Source organism: Carlito syrichta, unplaced genomic scaffold (genome assembly GCF_000164805.1).
Source record: "Carlito syrichta isolate Samal-C Ts95f unplaced genomic scaffold, Tarsius_syrichta-2.0.1 Scaffold305739, whole genome shotgun sequence".
NCBI lineage: Eukaryota > Metazoa > Chordata > Mammalia > Primates > Tarsiidae > Carlito > Carlito syrichta.
The window spans coordinates 270,914-284,553 of NW_007249835.1; the positions used below are offsets into that span (position 1 = coordinate 270,914).

The window sequence follows — 13,640 nt, forward strand, 5'->3', positions numbered from 1 at the left end:
GGTCAAACAGTTGTTCTTTAGAACATTATGAACTTAAACAAAGCACCATATTTTTTTCATGATATCAACATAACATGTCTTTTTTGAGTGAAGAAGGCTCTGTTTTCTATCTGGTTTCCTTCTTGCATACAAATGCCTTGCAAATTATTTTGCAGATTCCAAGGTTCATTAATTTAATTGAATCTGTTCCTAATTTTTAATTAAATCTGCATTTCCCAGTAACCTTTGGAAAGACAAGCCACATTACCATATTGGAGAGGACAGGACCACAGAGCAAGACAGACATAAAAGAGAAGTACAAAACCACAAGGCAAGTTTTCATAGAAATTTATTTTTGTACCAAAAAATTAACATTCAAAGGCAATGTTTTTATTGTACAGTATAAAATAACTTTTACTAAATTAAAAAATGAAATTTTTTGCTGATAAACCACTAATAACTTTCCTATTTAAAAAAAAATGTACAATTTGCAGCACTTGTAAAAAAAAAAAAAAAAACACCTGTTCAACAATTATATAAATACTCTTGACAGATTTCAGTAGCCCATTATGTATCCTTTTTGGCAATGTCAGCTTTCAAAAGCTAATTAGCTTCTAAATTTGAAAGGCACCTGGTGGCCAACATCCTGCTTATTATTCAAGGCATCCATTTAATTTTTTTTTTTTTTTTGCACAGGCTTGACAAGTCTGAAAACATCTGTTTATTAAGTTTAAAAGAATGAAGAAATAGACTGCATTTGATATTAGGAAACAACATTTTTTTTTCCTTCTTAGCTGCAAGTTTTCCCCCAGGGGATTTACAAAGTGCACCAGTTAAATATGTCTGTACATTTAAAACATTAAATATGTCAACAGTGAGACATTTTTAAATATTTTGAATCAAATACAATAGCACAAATATAATTTACAATACTTTGGACAGAAAACATTACATCTGAAATATAACTTTAGATATTATATAAAAATACATATAAATTCTCTCCTCATTAGAAAAAGTATTTATTTGCAGGTTCCAGCGTGATGTAACAATTCTAAAGAACTTACCTCTTCAGATGATCATTCATTTGCAAGGATGTCACCCTCTCCACCTACGCTGCATGGTGGCACAGAACCAGGGGCTAGATCCAGAGAACCCCTCCCATAGCCCAAATGCAGTTTTTCCTAAGGGCAACCATAATTGCTTCAATCTGGTTTAATTCTAGGAATTCATTACAAAATTGTAAAACCATTATGTAACACACCATGAGTCCAACATCTCCCAATGGCTGTAAATATGCGTGTTCCCTACAGGGCCAAGGACATGAACAATGAGTCTTGTACCTTTGTGGGCCATGGCTCTTAGTAGTCTCACACACCTATATACATCTTTCTTGGCTTGTTTTTTAAAAAGTTCCCAAACACCTAGGAAATTCAATGACACCACTGCACAAAATGGGGCTCAATCTATATCTTGAACTTTAAAAGCCCCAAAGTATGTTGCATCTTGATCAGGATCCAGTAGGGAAGGGTTGGACACCTCGATGCTTATTTCCTCACCAGATCGTAGCTTAAAAAATCCCCCAACATTTATGGAATAAAAGTGAAACTCAGACTTCCCTGACCAATATTTGGTGCTTCCACCTTTCATCAGGGTATGCGAACTTGGGATTTTGATGCTGGTTTTAGTGACATACGCCATCAGCTGAAGATATGCTGTAGCTAGGCCTCCCGAAGTTTCATGATGTCGAAAGCAAATGTTGGCATACAGGTAATAAAAGCCATCTTGGTTAACTATTAGTTTTCCGTTGCTGAAAGTCATGTTGGAGATCTTGGCCCAGCCCCGGTCATGGTACCAAGAGGACAGACTCACTTTATGGGAACCTGTGGAGGAGAGAAACATGTAATTCCAAAACCACTCCGGGTGCAATGGCTGACACCTATAACCCCAGCACTTTGGGATGCCAAGGCGGGAGGACTGCTTGAGCCCAGGAGTTCAAAACCAGCCGGGGCAGTATAGTGAGGCTTCATCTCTACAAAAAAATTTAAAAGATGGCCGTGCATGGTGGCACACGCCTGTAGTTCCAGCTACTTGGGAGGCTGAGGCAGAAGGATTGCCTAAGTCTAGGAGATTGAGACTATGGTGAACCATGATTTTGCCGTTCACTGCACTTCAGCCTGGGTGGCAGAGTGACACCCTGAGAAAGGAAGGGAGGGAGGGAGAGAGGGAGGGAGGAAAAGATTTACTCCTTAAATAAGGACATCCTCATAATTCCATGAGATCAGACCAAAAAAAAAAAAAAAAAAAATAGCATAATAGTCATTATTGCAATGGGAGGATAACTTCTTGGAATTCATTTTCTAAAAGGCAGAAATACATTCAGATGTATTTAGTGCTTTCTATTAGGCACATTAGAAGATACAAAAACAAAAACTCATTTTTCCTGCCCTTAGGGCCTGTTGTACCCTAAGGATAAGTATGACTTGCATTCAGGTAGGAAGTAAGACCTGAGTACTGACAGGCAAGAAGCAGAAAATTGCTATGGGTATTCAAAGGAGGGAAAGATCAAGAATACTTTTTGCCCATAGGGATCAAAAGTGACTCTGTGGAATTGCTACTGAGCTTGAGAACTTAAAAAGAGAAATAAGACTCAACCACACAGACAGAAACAGAAAGGCCATCCCAGGTTGAAGGAAGAGAATTAGCCAAAGGCAATTAAGACAAGAATGTCCATACTTCACACGTCTCAACCTTCTCTTTTGATTCATGGAGAAGAATAAGTTGAAGGAGTGAAAATCTGGGTCACAGTCACTTTCACTTTGGCTGAAAGGTCAAACTCTCAGCGCTATGCTCCTCACCACCTATTTTCTCCACCTCCAATTTCCCAAATATCTCTCAGGCTCATATAACTGAAAAGCTCCCCCCAGAGAAGCTCAAAAAGAAAATATTCTTGGCATTGTACTCCCTAGCCTAACAACCTCACACCATCCTTTAAAATCAAAGTTCCAGATGGCTCAGAATGCTCCTTTAGCCCCTTCTCATACCTAAAACGAGGTGACAACTCATCCTCTGGCTACTGTTTCTGGAGCAGTGAAAGTTTCTAAAGAATCTTCTAAATCTACAATGCGTCCAATGCCTTTCATATTTCAAGTCCTTTGTGTATTTTACCAGGGCATTAAAAATCAGGAATACCTCTATGAAAAACCCAATTAATCAAACAGCTGTATTTACGTGGACACCTATAATTCAACACAAAAAGGTAGTAACTAATGGGGGAAAATTGTAATACTTTGGAAAGTCTAAAATCACATTTTTCCTCCAGAGGATTTTGTAAGTCCTTAAGCTAATCTAAGGTCATCACCTGTTTAGAATCAACAAGATGAAAAAGAGCTGAGCTGCAGACTGATGCTGCGATAGCTTCTGCAGCCACAAGAAGTCTTTGCTGCCGATTACACCCATCTACAACTTAGGGCAGGTCCTGAGATGTTGAGGGAAAGAAATCAGCTCACAGACTTAGACTCGGGGTAGATTCCAAGGGAACGTCCGAACCGACAACTCTCCTCTGGTTAGGGTGAATCTGCATAGAATAAGAAACACACACTACCTGACCCGTACAAACTGACCTGGTCTCAGGGAACCTTGAATACCTGACTTTTTCTCTATGAGAGCCATGAGATGGAGAAAGTTCTACTGTCTGGAAGACCACTGGGAAGCCTGGGATATGACCTGGGGACCCCAAAACCAGGCTGTTCCAAGCACCAAACAGGCAATTCTTTCAAACACTTGGAAGAAAAAAAATGCAGCAGTGTCCAAGCTACAGTGGGACAGCCCATCATTAGAAGACCAAGAATCGAATGGTTCCAATCCCTCTGTCCAGGGACAGAATATTTCCTAAACTCCATGTAGGTCTTATTTCAGGTCCTCCTACCTTCAAGCATCCCAGATATAAATGTCATCTTATGGTCCCAAGTGAGTCAGCACGTGACTTCAAGATCCAATTCATCACATCCTCATGGATACTAGTAAAGTAATTCCTCCAGGCTGGTAAACAGTCACCTAACCCACAGACAAAGCTAATAAAATTCAAGATGTTTCTTGTTTCAAGTTATGCCCTCCTTCTACCCACTCCTACATTCAATCCTTTGTTCATTCAATTACTTGTCTTATAGTTACCTCTTAACAAGACTAAGGCAAATCTACCCTTAGATGATGACCCTTACGTGATCATTGAGCATTGTAGCAAGATGTGGACTGGGAAGGCAAGGAAGGAATATGAAACAGAGAGGGGAGAACACAGGAACCTTGACTTAATAGGAATATCATGCCCATTGTTAAGTACGTCAAGGGGAAGGTGTGCCCTTACTTCCTACTAAGCACCTATTTTTATTCGTTCATTTACTCATGCATTCACTGATTCATTCTGTTGATTACTCATGCAATATTGATGTGGTGTTTCCTATGAGCATTCACCTGCCCGTAATTAAGAATATCAGGCCGTGTATCCTCATGGCACTACCTAATTGAGGAGGAAATAAGATAAAAGAGAACATTTTCAGTTCACATTTTGCATGGCACATGGTTGACATTCAGTTACAAGAAATTGCCAAGTAAAGCTGCAGAAATATACGGCCGTCAGGAGAGCTCAGCTCAGTGCAGGGACAGAGAAGTTCAAGGACCGCGAGAACTGGGATCAAATTTGGAAATGCAAAATTGAGAAAGGTAGAAGAGTACTGTCAGTGAGAGAAACTGAATGGAACAGAATGAAACATACAGGAGAAAGGGAAGAGAGCCAGGCAGTGTGAACAGAGGACTCAAACAGACAACACAGAGAGGAAACATGAGAAAAATGTGCTGAGGTCAGCTTGGAGGCCTCACATGGAAACCTGGGTTTCCACCACTGATGAAGCATGCTGACAATCTCTGACCCCAGCCTTCTCAGCCCTGTGCTATGGTCCCTGCTGTTCGATGCCAGAGAAAAGGCCTCTGCAAGTATTCAGCCCGAGAATCCTTCTAAAGAAAGCCATATAGTCTGACCTCATAAAGTACTTCCCAATGCATTTTATCCAAGAAGCTTTGAAAATGCACAAAGTAGGCCAGGTGCAGTGGCTCAGATGGGAGGCTGACATGGGAGGATTATTTGAGGCCAGAAGTTTGAGGTCAGCTCAGGAAACATAGCAAGACTCTGTTTCAAAAAGAAATTTAATATATTAGCTGGGCACCGTGGCTTTTGCGTGTAATCCCAGTTTCTTGGGCAGTGGTGGGAGGATTGCTTGAGCCCAGGAGTTTGAGGCTGCAGTGAGCTATGATTGTGCTACTGTACTCCAGTCTAAGCGACAGAATAAGACACCGTCTCAAAAAAAAAAAAAAAAAAAACTGTTTTAAAGGAAAGAAAATGTACAAGGAAGGTAACAGTCCATATAAGGCTGATTCTGATCACCCATCTTTAAATAAGCATAAAACCGAGTCCCCAAATGAACATGAATAATTAAATCCAACTTCCTCTGAAGTATCTAGCATTGGCCACTAGGTAATAAGCAGACTCAAGGGGTTGTTGGCCCAGCCAGAGCTGCAAATTCTATTTTCTTAAACAGAAGCACACACTAACTCATCTTACTCAGTCACAAACTCAATAACTGTCGGAAAATAACCAGGAGTTTTACCTTGTGTTTTTGGCAATGATTTGATGCTAGGTGCCTCAGAGAGAGTTTTATAACTAAAACATGCTTGCTACTGCCAGACAGACTTTGGCACACAGTCTAATGCAATATTTATCATATGCCATTTAAAGTGAACTAAAAAAATAAATGTACGATACATTAATAGCACACAGGGCTGATGCATCAGTATTAATTAGATTGCCTCCGCTAACATGCAAAATAGTTTTCCACTCAGAGAAATTAATACAGATGCAGCCATATTAATTTGATTGACTTGGCTAACATGCAAAGTAGTTTTCTACTCAGAGTAAATTAGAGTAGCTCCACTGTAAGACATGCATAGACACACATAGAGAAATCGTATTTATGAACCAAGTGTCTGGGACAGGACAGGTCATTTGTAAAATCCTCTAAAAGCCAGACAGTTGGTTTCTCACTTTGTGTCCTCAGTCAGGAAAGATCACTCTGTGGCCCACGCCATGCTAAAGACTTCGAAATCATTAATTAAAGCTTAGACTTTTTGTTGTAACTCCAAGAAAAATGTAGGATATGTATAATTATTCAATTAAACTTAAAAAGTAAGAACAAATGACATTCATTGAGTGCTTGCAATATGCCATCTTACATATAAGAATATTAGTATATTACCTCACTTAATCTTTTTTTTTTTTTTTTTAAATAGAGTCAGAGTCTTGCTTTGTCCCCTAGGCTGAAATGCAGTGGTGTAATCGTAGCAGACTGCAGCCTCAAAATCCTAGACTCAAGTGGTCCTCCTGCCTCAGACTCCTGAGTAGCTGGGACTACAGACACAAGTCACCACGCCTGGCTATTTTTTTTTTTTTTATGTTTGTAGAGATGAAGTCTAACTATGTTGCCCAGGCTTCATTTAATCTTCATAGCTACCTATGATGTGGATACTATCATCATTCCCACTTTAGATGTGAGAAGCTGAGGCACAATTAATTCTAATAATTTGAACAAGGTCACAGAGCCAGTAAAGAATACAGTGGGGCCTCAAATCCAGGCAGTTAGATTGTAAAACTCCTGTTATTAGACATTATGTCAATCTACTCCTTACAGGAAAAGAACAACAAAAGAGCTTCGAATGTATTTCCCTCTGACAAAGCCAACTAACCACAAGTACTTCATGACTTGCTTATAACATAATGGATAACAAAGCCAGCATGAATTTGAGAATGAACTAGGGTGGATTCAACTTTCAGTCCTGCCACCACTGTGACCTTGAACAAATGACAAACTATACTTCCTTTAGTTTCCCTGTCTGCAAAATCTGAAGGATAATCACTACCTTGCAGCATTGTAGTAAGGATCAGAGGTAATAAACAGAGAAAGATGCCTGATTCATACACAGTAGGGGCTCGATAAGTGGCATATTAATAACAACAGAAATGTTCAATTATCACATTCACATCAAGCTCTCTGTCATATTTTTGACAATGGAGGTTATAGGATGGAATCACTGGTGCATTAGGATAGTCGTAGGCACACAGCTCCAGGTTTCCTCGTTTTCAAAAGATAATCAGGTCTCCAGCCATTGAGCGAAACCCTTACCCAGAGAAAATGACAAGCCCCTGGAGAAGGGGGAGGGGCTTCATTTTCTAGAGGGCTACTGACTCTTAAAGACATTAAAGAGTATCTCAGAGTTTCCCTCCCTGGAACTCTGCAGGGTACAGCTGAGCGTATGACTACCTGAAGAGTCTATTCACCTTAGGTCAGCAGTAGGGATGTGCTGGCTGTAGCCTTCACATGGACAGACGTGGATGAGCATAACAAGGGATGTCCTTCACGTTCCCATTACACACCCTCACCTGGTTGTCATTTAAAATAAACACCCATTCTGATGATTGAAAATCCACTCTGGCATTTTTGAGGATTACTGTTTCCAGGATGTGGATCATCAACTGAAGACAAACGATTTTTCTTTTGGTTTACAAGTAACAGCCCTCAAAACTTTAGTAACGTGCTAAGAATAGATTTGACTATTTCGATGGACTGATATATGACTCTTTTTAATTTTCTTTCTTTTGAGTTGGAGTCTCACTATGTCGCCCAGGTTGGAGTACCACGGCCATACTCATGGCCACCCCAGCATCGATCTGCTGGGCTCTGGCGATGCTTCCACCTCAGGCTTCCAAGTAGCTGGAACTACAGGCATGCACTACCATGCCCGACGATTTTTGTATTTATTGCAGAAATGAGGTCTCGCCAAGTCACCCAGGTGAGTCTCGAACCTGCTGGCTCAGGCAATCCACTCGCCTCAGCCCCCCAAAGTGCTGGGATTATAGGCTGAGCCACCAAGCCCAGCCATTACTCTTTTAAATAATTATTCTCTTTTATTTTTTCACTTATCTTTTATGTATGTATTTATTTATTTACTTACTTACTTATTTTTTTGAGATAAGGCCTTGTTGTCACCCAGGCTGGCGTGTGGTAACCTGAGCAGCCTCCAACTCCTGGCTGGAGCAATTCTCCTACCTCAGCCTCCCTAGTAGCTAGGACTACAGGCACACACCACTACACCCTGCCAATTTTTAAACATGTTATTTTGTAGAGCTGGGGTCTCGCTTTTTGCCCAGACTGGTTTCAGACTCCTAGCTTCAAGTGATTCTCCTGCCCAGATGCCCCCATATGTTGGAATTACGGGTGTGAGTCACTGTACCCAGCAGATATCTGACTCTTAAAATATTTTTCAAGCTGGATGCAAATGGAACTTACCAGACGGGATGTCAGTGGCATTAATAGTGAGATGAGCAAAAGGCTGAGTTTCAGACTTGCCCCTCCTGGTCAGGTCTAGCCATGAGCCACCCAGCATAGCTGGAGATGAGAGAAATCATATTAGCTCAAGGAGCAATTGATGCTATGGGATTTTGAATATTCATACAGATCCATGCTTACCTTTCTCTGCTCTGATGTGTTGTGATCCAACAATATGTTGTAATTCCTGAGAAAAGAAGAAAAAGGAGTCTTATTTATAAATTCATTACTTTTATAAAGCAATAATAATTCAAGGCTGTTAGACATGCAAAAAATTAATCCTCTTTTCCTTCAAAGGATGCTATAAGAGCACAGGCCATGAAATTTCTAGGTATTCTAGGTAGCTATCAAGGGAAGTTCACCCCAAAGAACTGCATGTTGATATGCTTAAAAAGTACACCATACACACTATCAAATAAAATACTTCGGACAATAAAAGGAAATAAAAGATAATGTAAATTATAAAACACAGAGTAATTGAAAATAATAAAAAATTTGTAGCAGGTACACAAATGGAGATGAAGTTAACTAGGAAAATAACAATTACACAGAATATATGACCCTCTTAAATCTTCCAGAAGGCTCTTTTTATGTCTATTTCATTAGTGAATTCCTGTTATAACAGTGACGCTCAGCCCACAGGAAAGAGAATGATGCCTAGCTCCCAGTGGCTAATTTTTTATGTTAAAGTTATAGTGTATTTAAAGTGCTATGTGGAATTCTAAGAGCTTTTAGAGTACCAATAATTAACTTAAAATATTGCCACAAATAGAGGTTTAGAAGCACAAGCCAGAAAATGAAAAGAACATAAGAGCACAGGTAACTGCATGTCTCAATTTGAGCCCAGAGAATCAAGGATCAAATAGGTAACCACATGCCCACCTGAATCCAGACATTAGCTAACATTCAATGCCACATCTTAGGACACAGGAAGGTAGAGTGAATGAGAGCTCAGGCTTTCACCTTGGTTCAAATCCCTGCATAAATTAAGGATATTCATGGCTCCTCTATCATAGGGTGGTTGTGACAATTAAATGAGATAATGCATGTAGGCACTGAGCAGAGTGCCATAAATTCAGACATCTAGATACTGGAAACACTCTGGAGAGAGTTCTAATTTCTCTTGTTACTGGGACAACCATTCATGCTAGCCTTGTGATGTTTAAAAGATAGGCCATATTACTGAAGTTCTTTGATTGTCTACAGAGCTGGGCTTTGATCCACATGGGTGGGAGGGCAGGACAGAGAGGGGGAAGGAAGGGAAGGGGAAACAGAGAGGTAATAACATAACTTCAACTGTTATCAGTTGGAAGAGGAAGAGTTCTGGAGATAACATCCATTCTCTCTGCCTTCAGGACTTCCAAGAGAGATGAACATCTATACTATTTTTAATAGCCCTTGAAGGAGACAGCACAGCTGTCTTCTGTTACCTTTTCTAAAGTCCTAAAGTCACAGTATGACTGACTATTAGAAAGAAACCTTCAGAGTTCATTGAGGCCACCTTCTGTCCTTGCCTAGACCCAAGGCTCTGTGCTGCACAGCTGGGGCACTGTCTGCAGGGAGAATATTCTAGGCAAGTAGCCCTCATGAGGCCTCATCTCCTCCCCACTCCTGCTGACCTCTGGTCTCCCAAGTCTCTCTCAAGATCTTCCGATTCTCTATAGTGCCTGATTTCTGGAATTGCCTGGTTTTGTCTTCCTCACATTCACAACGGAGATGCATATGTATATAGTGTATCTTTACACATTGTGTACATCTTTTTTTTTTTAGTTGGAGTCTCACTCTGTTGCCCAGGCTGGAGTGCAGTGGCACGCTTACGGCCACCCCAGTGCTGACCTGCTGGGCTCCAGCGATCCTTCTGCCTCAGCCTTTCATGTAGTTCTGGCTACTTATACACTATATATACATGATGTAACTTTACCTGATTACTGGCTCTTAAAGACTGGAAGAGGAACCCTGGTGACAGAGTCATTCCAAGATTTAATGCTACCCCTCATTTTCCCTCTAGCTCTGAGCTGCCTCACCACCAAGAGTTGAGAGGGAGGAGGGGAGAAGGAAGCAGAACTCAGCACAAAACTAGGCACATACCTACAAATGCCTGTTTCGTGATTTTCTATACAAATACACTTATTATGGAGAAAAACAAACTTTGTCCTAGCTCGGTGGTTCTCTAACTTGAGCATGCATGCAATATCAACTCCAGATGGGTGTGAGGCTCTGACCCAGTAGATATGGGGTGGAGCCTGAGAATTTACATTTCTAACAGGTGAGCTGGTGCTGCTGGCCTGAGGTCTCATTTGAAAAGGACAGTTCCTTTCACATCATAAAAAATTCACAGATGCACAGATTGGAGATTTTCTGGAAACTTGAGACACAAGGCAAAGCAGCAGCAGACTCAAGCCACTGATTCAGTGGTCTGGGAAAGGTTGTTCTCTTCCACCTAGGAATGAACTTTTCTTGCCCATTTTTTAATCAGTAACTTCTAGGTCAGAGCTGCTACAAATCCATTTTCAAAGACCAGCACCTCAAAAAAGCTCTGCCAATTTCTGCTAAAATTACAAAAAAATTTAAAAAGCCTTAGCCTAATACAAATTACCTAACCCTAAACCTTACACCTAAAACCCTAACATTAATCATATCTTTACAATTCCAAGCCCAACCCTAAAACCTTAAAACCTAGCCCCTAACCCTAACCCCAAGCCCTAAAACCAATCCAACCTTACCATTTCCCTAACCCCAACCCAAAGAAAAAGAGGAAAGAAAAAAGAAGAAGGAAGAGGAGGAGAAAGAGGAGAAGGAGAAGAGGAAGAAGGAAGAGGAGGAGGAGGAGGAGAGACAAAACAGAAAAGGCTTCATGACCCAGAATGAATGAAAACTTTACCTAGGGACCCATGAAGTAATGCTGCTCTCATGTTCTATGTGTTGGGTATCCAAAAATTGCAATTCCTCTCAAAAACCCTATGGAAAGTTTTGATGTGAAAAAAAGACTGCATGATGTGTCTACAGTGTCAGATTACAAAAAAAGTATTCCTAACATCTGTATCTCCACCCCAGTTTTTTGAGCTCTAAGATTACTGTAAGTTATGTGCATGGATATTGATCATAAACATTCTTCTAAGATTATACTTTTAGGGTGTCTTCAGGCCTTGAGATTTATTAAATTAAGGTTAGTCCAAAGTTTCTTGGGTTTGACCTAGAGGTTTCTCCGTAATCTTTCACGTGGTGAGCCCGGTGGATGTGTAAACACACTGTAACCTACTCTTGTGCCAGTCATCAAGTTTCGGTCAAAGGCAGCCAGCTATTCAAACCAGGTTCAAATAAGACAAGCGCTGAACTATAACTAATCTGCTATTTCTATCCTCACTTCTGTTTTCTGTCTCTTTCCTTTTTCTGACCATGAATCTTCCTTCACCACGTGGCTTCGCTGGTGTCTGAGTCTGCTCTGGTTTGGGAGACTGCCTGATTCATGAATTCTTCTTTGCTCAATTAATAAATATAATTGGTCTCAGGTGTTTTGTTTTGTTTTTTTTTTCCTTTTATCAGACTATATGTAAACTTCTGTAGGCAGAACGTGGTGAATTTCAGTAGGAAACCTGGATGCACATTAGAGTCACTGAGGAAGCTTTGAAGATACCTCCACTCTGGCCCCAACCCCAATTAGTCTGACATTGATTTAGCAGTTTCCTAAAGATGTTTCCAGGTGGTTCTAGTATATAACAGGCATTGAGAAGTAGTGTTACTTTTTTATTTTTAATTTTAATTTTAAGTTTTTTGGAGTTGGAGTCTCATTCCGTCATCCAGGCTGGGGTGCAGTGGCACTCTCGTGGCCACTCCAGCATCAACCTGCTGGGCTCCAGTGATCCTTCCACCTAAGCCTTCCAAGTAGCCGGAACAACAGGTGCACTCTACCATGCCCAGCTAATTATTTTTCTTTTTTCTTTTTTCTTTTTTTCTTTTTTAATTTTATTGTAGAGACGAGGTCTCGCCAAGTTGCCCAGGTTGGTCTTGAGCCCGCGGGCTCAGGCAACCCACTCTCAAAGTGCTGGGATTACAGGCTGAGCCACCAGCACAGCTGAGAAGTATTATTACTAATTAAGTGTTCTCCTGAATAGTTTGATGACATCTCTATTTAGTCAAAGGTTTATCACATTCTCACAACTTGCATATATATTCCACACACTGAAAATTAAAAGTAATCATTTAAATTTGTAGTCACAAAGTATTTCTCTTGATTTGTATTGGATTTGATTTATATTGGAATCAGAAGTCGATTTTTCAGACTGAGAAATGGAGGCAGAGAGAATGAGGAACATCTAGTAAAGCTGGGGAGACTTCCTTCTGCCTTCTAGAGCTACACATGCATACCCCTTACAAGGCATGGTCATCAAATATACTACTGAAAGCTAAGAGAGAATACCAGCGGCCCACCCGTTAATCCTTAGAGCCTGATTTCCTCCCTCAAGTAGTAACTCTGAAAAGGAGGTTCACCTTGACCGAGCATCTGGCTGTTGAGGATTGGGGGTCTTCCAGGAAGGAACCTAGGCACCAGGAAATAGGATCTCAGAATTCCCAGGGACTTCAGAAAACAACTGGCTCAGAACTGGCCAGGCCATGTTCAGAGCATGGCTGGTGGACCCCATAACTAAGGCCTGCAGGCCCTGTGGACAAGGAGCATTGCGTCTCTCAATACAACCCTATCAAGAATACTCTGTGAAGCAGGAATCACTCTGTTTTGCCATTTCGCAAAGATCAGATACAGTGCTATATGCATCCCAAGCACCTATCTTTCTTGAATGTCCTCTAGTATATTATTTTTCATTTTCAGGATTATAGAAACCTTTCTGAAGAAGAACTCAAACTTTACCTCAACTGACAATTTCGTTTATTTTCTAAGCTTTGTACATCCACATTAGGCCTCTACATCTAACAGATTAATTAGAGCATTTAAAAATGTCTAGAGTTCTTTATTCCTGAATCTTATCATTCAAACATTATTTCTGGTTTCTTTGAATTCAGAAAGTTCTGATAATCTAATTTTGGGAAAACACTACAAAAGAACATCCTAACTCTTTTCTTCCAAACAAATTATTCAGATAAAAGAGACCTTTTAAAAAAAATTATATGTATTTTATCTTACTTTAAGTCAGCTGTAAATTAATAAAAGTCAGTTGGTTAACTCCTGAAGAAACATCCAATGCAATCAAGTTACTTACCTACACTAACTGAATGCCC

At 40.4% G+C, this 13,640-nt stretch overlaps 1 protein-coding gene across 1 annotated transcript in view; it reads right to left on the bottom strand.

Annotated features, from left to right (window-relative positions):
- Positions 1 to 310: 310 nt before the first annotated feature.
- Positions 311 to 13,640, bottom strand: part of TNFSF11 (TNF superfamily member 11) — a 35,269-nt gene continuing 21,939 nt past the window's right edge. The window contains exons 3-5 of the mRNA XM_008062530.1: positions 8,550 to 8,595; positions 8,370 to 8,468; positions 311 to 1,859 (exon numbers count right to left, since the gene is read on the bottom strand). Of these exons, the coding sequence (XP_008060721.1) occupies positions 1,438 to 1,859; positions 8,370 to 8,468; positions 8,550 to 8,595 (567 nt within the window). The 3' untranslated portion in view covers positions 311 to 1,437. The remainder of the gene's footprint in view (positions 1,860 to 8,369; positions 8,469 to 8,549; positions 8,596 to 13,640) is intronic.